This window comes from Hyperolius riggenbachi, chromosome 1, assembly GCF_040937935.1.
Source record: "Hyperolius riggenbachi isolate aHypRig1 chromosome 1, aHypRig1.pri, whole genome shotgun sequence".
Classification (NCBI taxonomy): Eukaryota; Metazoa; Chordata; class Amphibia; order Anura; family Hyperoliidae; genus Hyperolius; species Hyperolius riggenbachi.
In genome coordinates, this window is record NC_090646.1 from 185,166,873 (window position 1) to 185,180,137 (window position 13,265).

At 43.6% G+C, this 13,265-nt stretch overlaps 1 protein-coding gene across 1 annotated transcript in view; it reads left to right on the top strand.

The window, feature by feature from the left end:
* The window catches only part of LOC137546800 (glutamyl-tRNA(Gln) amidotransferase subunit B, mitochondrial-like), a 160,184-nt gene that overhangs the window by 53,213 nt on the left and 93,706 nt on the right, over window positions 1-13,265 (top strand). The window contains exon 5 of the mRNA XM_068269660.1: window positions 8,157-8,279. Coding sequence (XP_068125761.1) covers window positions 8,157-8,279 — 123 coding nt within the window. The remainder of the gene's footprint in view (window positions 1-8,156; window positions 8,280-13,265) is intronic.

Genomic DNA, 13,265 nt, shown 5'->3' on the forward strand with positions numbered 1-13,265 from the left:
ACGGTTTCTCTTTCAACTTAGTCTCATGGTCTTCTGCTTCTGGTCTTATATCAGATATCTGTGGAAGTAACATTTCACACAAAAACTTAGCATTTCAGCAGCTGAATACAAAATGTTTCCTGGGAGCACAGAAAGGGTTAACCTTCAATGTCTACATAATAGCACAGAACAAGGGAATACCTCCACACAGCTGACAGCCCTGATTTACACTTGCTGATTACTTGCTGATATCAGCTAATTGCACAGGCTTATCTCTCTAAACACACTTAAAGAAAACCTGTAATGAAGAAAAAGTCCCCTGAGGGGTACTTACCTCGTGAGGGGGAAGCCTCTGAATCCTAACGAGGCTTCCCCCGTTCTTCTCTATCCCTCCGTTGTCCAGCTGCAGCCCCCCGAAGTGCAGCGATGTAAATATTTACCTCCCGGGATCCAGCGTAGGCGTACTAGCGGATATCTCTTCGGGATAAGGCGTAAATAGCCGAACCCGATCGATCCGATCTACTGCGCATGAGCGAGTCCGGAGTATAGAAAGAAAACCCGCTGGTCCCAGGACACACCAAAATGAGTGACATGAACAGGCTTCAGCCGCTGTGTGCTGGGGGGAGGTATTAGGACATTGCAGCTGTCACCACTCCCAGGATTGAGCATACTGGGTGACATGCTGCTGTATGTCGGGGAGGGAGGTATCGGGTATCCCTGGGGACATTGCAGCAGTCATGGCTCCCGTGATGGAGCATGCTGGGTGACAATGCTGTTGTATGTCGGGAGGAAGGTATCGGGTGTCCCTGGGGACATTTCAGCAGTCATCGCTCCCGTGATGGAGCATGCTGGGTGACATGCTGCTGCCGCTGTGCACCAAGGGGGAGGGAGGTATCGGGTATCCCTGGGGACATTGCAGCAGTCATCGCTCCCGTGATGGAGCATGCTTGGTGACATGCTGCTGCCGCTGTGCACCAGGGGGGGGAGGGAGATATCGGGCATCCCTGGGGGACATTGCAGCTGTACAAGCCAACAATATGCCATACAGGACTCGACCCAAATAGAGGATATTTATCCAAAGACTTACTTTATTCCATGATGCGGAGGTACAACATACAAATAGCACAAAGTTTTAGGCAGAAGCCCTTTCTCAAGTGCTTGGATTGTTATTGTTGGCTTGGACTGTATTCTGGAGGAATGATGGACCTCTCGCCTAACTAGGACTCCCCATATTATATTCCTACACATCCCTGAGGCTAGTGGACTAATTAGAGTGTGTTGACATTGCAGCTGTCACCACTCCCGGGATGGAGCATGTTGGGTGACATGCTGCCGCTGCTGTGTGCGGGGAAGGGAGGTATCGGGCATCGCCTGGGGACTTTGCAGCTGTCGCCGCTCCTGTGATGGAGCACAAGCGGTTTAATAACAGCGCAGGAGATTCGGGCGTAGCCAGCGCCACCATAGACAGTGCACTGTGAGTAACTTCAGAGCTATCAGAAGATGGAGCTGAAGTTGCTCTTAAAACACTATAATTCTGCCTCCAGCAGTAGCTGGAAGCCGAATTATATCATCCCCCACTATCCACGTGGACGTGGAGGGGGAATAGTATTTATGCCGCCGGGAACTTGTTCAGCAGCAGGATAAGTCATGTACCGGCTATGTCCTGCGCCCAAGTCTCCCGTGGCCAATTCATATGTACGTGTGATGGAGCATGCTGGGTGACATGCTGCCGCTGCTGTGTGCCAGGGGAGGGAGGTATCTGGTATCCCTGGGGACATTGCAGCTGTCACCACTCCCGTGATGCAGCATGCTGGGTGACATGCTGCTACTGCTATGTGCAGTGGAGGGAGGTATCGGGCATCCCCTGGGGACATTGCAGCAGTCACCACTTCCATGATGGGGCATGCGAGGTGACATGCTGCCGCCGATGTGTGCCGGGCGAGGGAGGGATTGGTCATCTCTGGGGATATTGCAGCAGTCCCGGCTCCCATGATGGAGCATACAGGGTGACATGCTGCTGCCACTGTGTGCCAGGGGAGCGAGGTATCGGGCATTGCCTGGGGACATTGCAGCTGTCACCACTCCTGTGATGGAGAATGCTGGGTGACATGCTGCCGCCACTGTGCACCAGGAGGGAGGGAGATATGGGGCATCCCTGGGGACACTGCAGCTGTCACCACTCCCAGGATGGAGCATGCTGGGTGTTAGCATTTAGTTTCCCTGCAGTTGTAGTGTAGTTTACTGCAATGTAGTTTCCCTACAGTTGTAGTGTAGTGCAATGTAGCTGGTGGGAGGGGGGCAGCAGGGGCTAGTATAGGGCAGTACAGTGTAGAGGGGGGCAGCAGCAGGAGTTAGTGTAGCTGGGCAATGTAGCTTAGAGTAGCTTAGAGACAGCTTGGGGGAAAAGGTCTACAAGATGCCCCTGACCCATAGACGCACCAGGTTTAGTATACATTTTTTCCCTCATTTTTGCTTTCTAAACCTAGGTATATCTTCTAGTCCGAAAAATACGACGGTAGTTCCGTCTTCTTTGTAAAGTACTACAGAAAATGCCAGTGCTAAATAAATAGCTAAAATAAAGTCATGTTTGTTGTCACTCCAATTATTGTGTTTTCCTGACCTTAGTATGTAGAACAGCACAAGATCCACTCAGGACTCGGAGTTAAATTTTCAGTGTTTTAATTTCAGGTTACTGAAGTTATTTAAATTTTGCAATTTGCACAAAACACAAGTGCCTTTTCCATAGAAGAGAGAGTGTTTAGTTTTCCTTTTTTATGCATTTGAAAGGCCAAGCAAGACTGACATCTTCAATAAACTACGGCTTAGACTTGTTAAATCCAAGCTGGGACACTAGGATTACTATTCAGAGGATCATGAGAGTGCTGTGTTTTTATGATATCATTATACAGTGCTGCAGTGTGAATCAGCCGTGCTGCATGGCCTCTTATTAATTCCGCATCTTGGTGATCTGTTCAACCTCGCCCATCTATCACCTTTTCACCACAGAGCTGTGGAAAATGACAGCTTTGTGAAGCTAAAGCGATCTAAGGAGAGGACTGGGGAGTTTCTCTGTGCTGCTGGGTTATACTGACAGTGTAAATGTCACAAATGTTGTTGTAAATTCTAGAATGTTTCCAATACAGAAAATACTGGTTGTATTTGTCTTAAATGAAAATTCTTTATTCCACATATAGTTGCTGAAGAAATCCACTGCTCTGTGCTTGTTTACCCAAATTAAAGTGTCTAATAGGGGTAATAATTACTTATATGGTAAGCACTGAGGCTTAACCCCTTCAGTGCTTCCTGCAAAGTGAAACCAAGTTCTAAACTTCAGGTTTAATAGGAGTTTGATACATTTTAATGAAGAATATTTTTTGCCTATAAAGATTATCATGCTGTGGCTAATCTTTTAAAGCAGAGGGAACATTCTGAGTTTAATTCCATTTTAAGCACATTTCGCAGTTCCTGCACTTTGCATGACTAGTACAACAGTTGTGGATATTGTACAAACGCAGACCAACATTTTAAGGGATCTTTCTGCAGTACCTACACTAGTGGTGAATGCACACACATCCTAAACAAACATTGCACTCAATAATGAGAATAACTAGAATGTAAGGAGGTCAACAGACAGGGCTAACAAACACAAATTTAAAGTTATCTTTAAACTCCATAAAGCTAGTGGATATTCATAACAATTCCAGTAAGTCTCCACCCGTCAGGTGTAAGGCTTGTGGCCCTTTAAGCAGATTTAGGGCTCAAACCCACTAGCAGCCTTTTCTAAGCACTAGTGATTTGAAAAAGCTCTTGCTAAAGCAATGCTATGGGGAATTTTTATAAAATCACATTGCTCAAGTGAGATAAAACCTATAGCATTACATTAGCAAGAGCTTTTCAAATCACAAAGCACTCAGAACAGCTTCCTAGTTGGTTCCAGGAATACGGTAGGGGGGTCGGATGAAAATGAGTTGGACTTACCCAGGGCTTCTAATGGTCCCCTGCAGACATCCTGTGCCCGCGCAGCCACTAACCGATGCTCCGGCCCCGCCTCCGGTTCACTTCTGGAATTTCAGACGTTAACCCTCCTGGCGGTCTATTAAAAACCGCCAGGGGGCAGCGCAGCACTTTTTTTTTTTATTTTTTTATTTTTTTTTAAATCATGTAGCGAGCCTAGGGCTCGCTACATGATGGCCGCTGTGCAGCGGCATCCCCCCACCCTCTTCGATCGCCTCCGGCGATCAAGCCCATCCGGAAATCCCGTTCTGAGCGGGATTTCCATTAAGGCTTCCCCCATCACCATGGCGATGGGCGAGATGACGTCACCGAAGTCGTGACGTCAAAGGGAGTCCCATTCCACCCCTCAGCGCTGCCTGGCACTGATTGGCCAGGCAGCGCATGGGGTCTGGGGGTAGCGGCGGCGATCGGTGTGCACACGCAGCTAGCAAAGTGCTAGCTGCGTGTAGCCAAAAAAAAATTATGCAAATCGGCCCAGCAGGGCCTGAGAAATCCTCCTGCGCGGCTTACCCCGAACTACGTTCGGGGTTACCGCCAGGAGGTTTAAAGTCTGGAAACTACTGCGCCAGCGTTGCCATGTCCTTGCTCCCGCTGATGTCACCAAGAGCGTACTGTGCAGGCACAGACCATACTGGGCCTGTGCAGTATGCTCCTAGTGACATCAGCGGTAGCGAGGACACGGCAACGCAGGCGCAGTGGTTTTCAGACTTTAAAGTCTGAAATTCCAGAAATGAACTAGAGGCGGGGCCGGAGCATCGGTGAGTGGCTGCGCCAACACAGGATGTCTGCGGGGGACCATTAGAAGCCCCGGGTAAGTTCTACTCATTTTCGCCAACCCCCCTACAGTATTCCTTTAAGTAAGTTCCCTGTTAAGATTTTGCCCATTTAGAAGTTTGTATTACTGAAAGACACAGTTTGTGTAGGACAGTTCCGCATCCATTGCTAGTATAGGCACACTAAATAAAATTGACCTTGCTCCGACTCTGGGTACTCATATCGGTAGATATCCAGAAATCTCTCTTTTGCTGAAGGTGTTATATGTATCTGCTGGCTTCATGTGTGTTTTAGCCAACATCCCTTTCAGTTTTGCTCTGTTAGTTTGTCCTGCCTCTTGCGCTGCCACCTGCTAAGGACACTTTGGGTTCGCTTTAACGGCAAAAAAACAAAAACACTTCAGTTATTCAGTTATGTGATGGTGTCAGTTAGGGATGACAAAATACCTTTCCACAGCAAAAATGACAAATTTGCGAGATTTTAGCAAATTTGAGGTGTATTTGGCCATTTCTTTTTTTACATCCCTTAGCATTCTCCCGCCACATTCTAGTTTTAGACGTGTTTTTGGAAGCCCATAAGAAAAGTCGTTCACAGTTTCAAGTGCATATGCAAGGCATTTACCTATTTAACATTTTTGCTTATTACTTTTGTTTAACTTATTCATCACTGCTGCTGCAGATTATAATGGAGCCTGAATAATATTCAGACCTTTAGATTGCATGGAATAAATCTGTTGTGATGGATTTAGATAATCTTACTGGCACACAAAAATCTTACAACACCACTGATATGCAAAGAGACATTTTATCTGTTTAAGGGAAACTATGTCTCAATTCAAAAGACTGTCTAAATAACAAAGTTTTTCAGCATATTGACTGTTTTTCATAAAATAAATAAGATGTATTTTCTAAATTACCACATCTGTACCAAGGCTACATTAACCTCTTAAAAGGACACTTAAGTAAAAAAAAAATGAGTTTTACTCACCTAGGGCTTCCAATAGCCCCCTGCAGCTGTCCGGTGCCATCGCCGTCTCCCTCCGATCCGCCTGGCCCCGCCGGCAGCCACTTCCTGTTTCGGTGACAGGAGCTGACAGGCTGGGGACGCGAGTGATTCTTCGCGTTCCTGGCCACAATAGCGCCATCTATGCTGCTATAGCATATATCATATACCATATAGCAGCATAGAGGGTGCTAATGTGTCTGGGAACACGAAGAATCACTCGCGTCCCCAGCCTGTCAGCTCCTGTCACCGAAACAGGAAGTGGCTGCCGGCGGGGCCAGGAGGATCGGAGGGAGATGGCGAGGGCACCGGACAGCTGCAGGGGGCTATTGGAAGCCCTAGGTGAGTAAAACTCATTTTTTTTGTTTGACTTAAAGAGAATCTGTATTGTTAAAATCGCACAAAAGTAAACATACCAGTGCGTTAGGGGACATCTCCTATTACCCTCTGTCACAATTTCGCCGCTCCTCGCCGCATTAAAAGTGGTTAAAAACAGTTTTTAAAAGTTTGTTTATAAACAAACAAAATGGCCACCAAAACAGGAAGTAGGTTGATGTACAGTATGTCCACACATAGAAAATACATCCATACACAAGCAGGCTTTATACAGCCTTCCTTTTGAATCTCAAGAGATCATTTGTGTGTTTCTTTCCCCCTGCAGTTCTCATGCACTGAAGTTTCAGGCTGCTCGTTTTTCTCCTGCAAACAGCTTTGCCCTTGTCTAATTCCTCAGTATGTGAAAGCCCAGCCAGCTCAGAGGATGATTTATCCAGCTTGTAAAAGATAAGAGAGAAGAGAGAAGCTGCACTAATCTAAATATCACACAGGCAGTGTGCAGAGAGGGGCCTGAAAGGGGGAGTTCATAGCAGAACCACAACACTGAAGAACTTGGCAGCCTTCCAGACACAGGCTGACAAGTCTGACAAGAGAGAGATAAGCTGATTTATTACAGAGATGGTGATAGTAGAACGTGCTGCAGTAAGCCAGAACACATTAGAATAGCTTTTGGAACTTGTAGGATGATAAAAAACAGGATGCAATTTTTGTTACGGAGTCTCTTTAAGTTTCCCTTTAAATTACAGTTTCCCAGATACTGTATATTATGTCTCAAATCGCAGTAAACAATCCCATTTTATTTTTCAAAAGCTGGACTGGGTGTTAATATAATTTCTATGGAAGGTTAGCAAGGCTCATCTCAGGAATCAAGTACGGTGATCCAAAGTCCATGGGTCAGATGCTGCATCAAGCAAACAGTTGCTGGCTATAAATAGTGGTGCTTATATGTTCAACGTCTTCCGCCAACTAAATCGGGCTCATCAGGAACAGGCATCACCTCATATCTTGTTCCACAGTTAAAATACCGATGGCCACCATATAAGTGTACTCCATAGCCGCTCACCCGCCCGCCCCCACATCGCCAGCTGGTGCCGCCTCATTCACATCACAGCCACACTTCCCTGCAGATGTTTTACTTTCACAAGACTCACTAAATTTAATCCAGATCAGTAATCCACTTTTCTGAATTGCCTAGATCCTTCTCCAACCCTATACTATTTCATTTGGCCCTCCACAAAATTTTTGCATTCTGGCAACAAAATTATAATATGTACTTTTGAAAATGTGGGCTGTGTAGTCCTAAAATGACTCCTTTCAGAGATATGTAGACTTTTTGTTTTTTACACGATTTTTCTGTATACTGTGTAAGGAAGGTTATAACAGCAAAATTGAATACTTAAAAGGCCTGATATTGGTTTTCTGGTTGAATAGGTTAATCATGACCGCCTGTATAAAAAGTTGGTTTATACATATAGAAACTGTTGTGAGAAATATCACTTTGTAGAGCGCCACATGCTGATTAAACTGGGTTCCACCAGTAAAAATACACTGGTGAACCCATCTGGATTTCTGACTTTTCTTTATAATGCATTTTCTTATTTACATTTGAAGAATATGTAGCAGAATGTAAACGTGTGCGCAATAGGTAAGTATAATGTCTACTTTACTTGTATGTGTTCTCTAGTCCAAAAGTCCGCCCGTTTAATAACAGGTGCTAGAGAAGTATCGCATGCCATCCACAGCCATGTGTGCCCACGACAAGGCACAAGCACGGCTGTGATAACGCCTCTTATCCATCTGCGACTGCTGACCCTGTGCCACGCATGCGCACCAGCCAGCTGACACAGACACGGGGACACAGGAGGGCGCAGTAACAGGAAGATTATTATATAGGATATGAGTATTGTAATCTCCAGTCATCCTGTTAAATGAGGAATGGCAATGGTTTGTGCTGTATATCCTATCCATGTTTTTTCCTGGTCTAGACCATGCATACTTTAATTGTGGATGCATTCCATGTGAGTAACCTGTGCCAATACTTTGCTTTATAGGAATTGGCCTTATGGAAATAGTGATGGAGCCTGATATGACATGCGGAGTGGAAGCTGCCGCTGCTGTCAGGGAACTTCAGCTCATTCTGCAAGCTCTTGGGACAAGTCTTGCAAACATGTCAGGTAAATCTTTGGCAGTGTATTAATCTGGATGTTACAAAAGAACTGTAATGAAAATAACATAATAAATAAAATTAGTTATTTATTTTTTATTTTTTACATTGTTTGTTTAGAAATGATTTAGTCAGTGTTTTGCCCATGGTGAAATCTATACTCTCCAATCTACATTCTGAAATGTGTCACAGTAAGATCTATATTCCTGTCAGGTGATCTGACAGAATATTTGTTTTTCAAACAAGAATTCCGAAGCCAGTTCAATATATACTTATGCCTAGGCTAAGCACCACTGCAAGGGCAGGACTACATTCAGTATACAATATATAGCTATAGAAAGTGTTTCTGACGCTGAAACTAGGAAAATTACTGTAAAGTGGGTATCCTGAATAATGTACTTCAGTACTATTTGTCACTATAGTGCCTCTTTAAAGCATATACCCTTTGCAGAACTTGCTTTTAGATCTTAAAATCTGTGCATTCCACATTTTATTTACACAGCTATGGACTGGATTAAGTGTCTTCTATTAATTAGTTAGATTTTGCTGTGTTAACCTGGGCTATATCAGGCCATTACTAGCATTGCTGAAAGGCTGGACATGAATGGACTCATTACTGCAGTTTCATGCTGCGTCAATATTTTTTTTTTTTTTTTTTGATTTAGCACAGCCCAGTGCACAAACCTGCAGTTGCTAATTCAACCAAACCTTTTGGCATATTCCCTACATTTTTTTTAAAAGAAGAAATGCAATCAAAGTTTGCTGAATCACTGGGGGATGCTTGGAGGACTGTGGAGAGATGGCTTAGTAAATTAAGTTTACCATGGCTTCATCATTTTCTGTTGTTGTTAGTTCCATTATGCTCTGCACCAACTGTAACAACCAACAAAGCCAGCAGTGTTTCAGCCCTGCTTATTGTTTTCCATATTCATGTTTCATATTTGTCATATTTAATTTAGAATTCTTGACATAGTTTGACTGCATGGCTATTAAACTGTCTCAGAATCTTGTTGCTTATCTACTGATACATTAATTTACAGGGGTTTTTAATGTTCTTGTGTGTAAGCTGAGAATATTACAAATGAATCCACCTCTCTCGAAAAAGCTGCACCACAGTCAGCTGGAACAGTTGGTAGTATTAATGTGGGCTCTGATTTACTCTTTACCTTAGCCAGCCATTGCCAAATAGCAATCTTTTATTGCCTAAATCTTTCCCAAACAAAGAACTACAATGGAGATACCATGGAAAAATTGAATCGTTGGTGTTTGATTATAGATAAGGAAGAAACTGTGTAAAGTTTTGGCACAGTGTAAATAGGAAATAATGGCAACAAACTACAAGGGTTAGAAAAATAGGGAAGTCAAAGTGTTTTGGATTCACCTGCGCTAAATGCACCCAGCATATGAAAATGCGCACGAAGGTGTGATGTCGATTAGCATGATTAGGAGTGTCACTTTAACTTTGTAGCTTTGCTTAAAACAGACCTGAACTCAGAATGTCCTCTCTGCTCTAAAAGATACATAACAGCATAATAACCTTTAAACAAAAACATTTCTTTGTTACAGGTGATATAAATCCTAAAATAAATCTGCACTGTTTGTACTTCTTGATTCAGGGAAGCAGGCATATTGTTAACAGCCTGTGCTTTCAAATGAGCTTATCTGCCACGGCAGTCATGTGACACGGGAGAGATCAAATTACATTTTGGGATTATACGCAGATTAGGGGGCATTAGACAGGCTAAACTCTAAATGCATACAGGGTGCATTTCTTTATGTTTTTCTTTTGTCCTGTGCAAGAGCTAAGGTTCGCTTTAGCCCAGTCCTCTGCTCTGGGGGAAATGGTTGTTTATAGTTCCCTAGAGGGCCCATAAAACCTAAAGCAGAACCAACGCATATCCTTCAGATCTACTTCAAAAAATATTGATAAGGAGAGTGCAGGGGCTAGATATCGGATCACCCTCTTAAACTCCTTAACTGAACAGAGATACATTGCTGCATGTACCCTGATAGGGGATAGGCATTCTCTGTGGGTTCTGATCAACTGACGCCAAGATATGACCATTTCAGGTATTTCATATTCTTTTCTGCCCGACAAGACATAGGGTGGAGCTGGGGCATGCATCAGAACTGCCCATTTCCCATTACCATCTCCACCCTCCAGTGGAGGAGTTAAAACTGCTTTAGTGGCTGTCAGAAAAGAGTATTTCCTTTGCCAGTCCATATTCCATCAAAGATCTGAGCTTTCCATAATTGGACTGTTATATCTTCTGTTTTGGACTTACAATTCCAGAGGACACGGTAACATGACACACTGCTAGGACTATAACTAGTTATTATTTTCATGTTTAATCCTTTATTATTTTAACTATAACAATCTGCTTGATTGTTGTATTTAGTTTATGCATTATTTTATTGTAAAATAAATGGTTTAAAATTGTTTTTCTAAGTGCCTGTTCTGAAAGCTCTGCAAAGAGTTCTGCGTCTCCTAAGGGAATGTTACCATAACCATTTTATTGATATCTCTAGAAAGGGTGGCGAATTAACCTTTTTTTCTTACAGCATTTAGCTAGCGTTAGATTTGCATATTTGCACACTTATTGTGAATTGGTGGCAGCAACCTGATCTCTATATGAAATTGCAGATTGTATTATTTGTACATACAATTGAAATTGTACTGAGTGTGGACTCACCAACCAATCCAAAAGGTTTCTTTGCCTGCAGTGCTCAATGCTTTCAGGATTCCCTCTGGGTCTGAGGCTAAATGGTAAACTGCTGCAAAGGGAACAGGAATTGGAGCCTCCAATTTGGAGGATGATGTCACATTAGTGAGCAGCAGTCGGGCAGAGCCCAAATTGCTGTTACAGTGTTTGCAATTGTTTGGAGATCATATGCAGAATAATAGGACATTGTTATTTAACCACTTCATCCCAAAGGCGTTTTACCCTAACGGACAAGAGCGATTTTCACTTTTCAGTGCTCATCCCTTTCATTTGCCAATAGCTTAATCACTACTAATCACAATGCATTGATCTATATCTTGTTTTTTTCACCACCAATTGGGATTTATGGGGTTGATATTTGTTTTCAGTAATTACTTTATTTTCTATGCATTTTCAAGGGAAAAAGAAGGGATAAATGAAAAAATACACTTTATCCAATTTCAGCCCCTATAGTTTTAATATAAACATTGCTACTGTGCATAAAACCCACACATTTGTATCTGCCTATTTGTTCTGGTTATCACAAGATTTTAATTATGTCCCTAGTAAAAAGTATGGTGACAATATAGTATTTGGAAATAAAGGTGTAATTTTTTTTTTCTCCACTATTTTCTCATGCACGGGGATGCACGTGCACGCGTCGGGCTGTGCACGTGCACAGCGGCAGCAGTACTGTCTGACTTATAAAAACGTCCTGGAGCCATTAAGAGGCTCTAGCAGGATATTTTTCTAAGTCAGCTTGTCATTAAAGAGGAACTCCAGCCTAAACAAACATACTGTCATTAGGTTACATTAGTTATGTTAATAAAAATAGATAGGTAATATAATCTCTTACCCACACTGTTTTAAAAGAACAGGCAAATGTTTGATTTCATGATGGCAGCCATCTTTTTGGTTGAAAGGAGGTGACCGGGAGCATGAGACACCGTTCCAACTGTCCTGTGTGCTGATCACCTCTCCCAGTTGCTAGGCAACGTGAATAACAACATAGGGAATCCCATCATGCTCTGCACAGCATCAGGGAAAAAAAGCCCGGGCTTTTTTTCTTTGATGGGTGGAGCTTAGCTAAAAATGCAGCTAAAAATGATGTTTTGGTAAGAAAAACAAAGTTCTGATGCTGTGAAACTGTTAAAGAAACACCAAGCCTTTTCAGTTCTGCTAAGTAGATTTTTAGTCCGGAGGTTCGCTTTAAGTGGTTAAGTTACTGTCCTACAGTGCTAAAGCTATGAGAACACAGATGGTGCATTTGATATAGAATTGAAGCAGATTAATATAGTTTACTCCCTACTTTTGTTTTTCTTTCTATCTTTTACTTGGCTGTGTCTGAGCAAGTCATTTCCCAAAACCTGTCCTTGCCCGACCTACAAAACTATTGTCAGGCATGGGGTATAGATATTTAGGGAAAAAACCCAAGCTGCGCTGAGGAGAATCCTCATGGAAGCAGGCGGCCAGGCGACGGAGGGCTTGCTATAACCCGGTCCAGTGAGACCAGGTACTCCTGATCCTGAAAGTGTTGATATTGCGTACAAAGATCAGGGAACCGAAAGTACCCACATGGACTTTGTTGCACCCAGAGATGCTGTGGATGACACTCGCAGAGGAACTGGCAGCCACTGTCGCTGATCAGGTGGGACAGCAGCTGTTGCAGAACCTGAGGAACACTGACATCGCATACCTGCAGTTCCTTCTTGAAAGTGAGTGACTCCAGCATGAGGCAGAGATGCACCGGCTAGAGGCAGATCCTGGAGAGTGGCCGCGCCAGTTTAAGCTCCAGAGCAAAGAGCTACAGCTCCAACATTTCTTGGAGTTGACCCAGCTAGCCCAAGGGAATCTGCACTCCTTACCATGTGCTTCAGTGGAGAGAAGCAAACCTCTACCCATGACTCCCACAGCGAAACTTCCTGTCAAGGAATAGAGCGCGGAACGAGACTTTCCCATATGCTGCTCTGAGAGGGCATACTATCAGGTTCCTCTACCTGATAGCCAGAAAACTCTGGTGTTGAACAGTCACAGAACTCTATCCCAGAACTGGGAGGGAGGAAAGCCTACTTCATCTACTCCTCCTGGTCAGGTGAGCTGTGCGCCACTGAGACCTGTATGAGGAGACTCCCAGCACAGACTCTGCACTCTTTTCACCACTTCAAAGCAGACGGTATTGTTTAGTGGCTTTACCGCATGTTGTAGGCTTTATGAATTTACATTTACTGACATGTATTAAGGTATTTACCACACAAGTCGGTAATTTACCTCACTGCTTCGTAATTTCAGCTTTC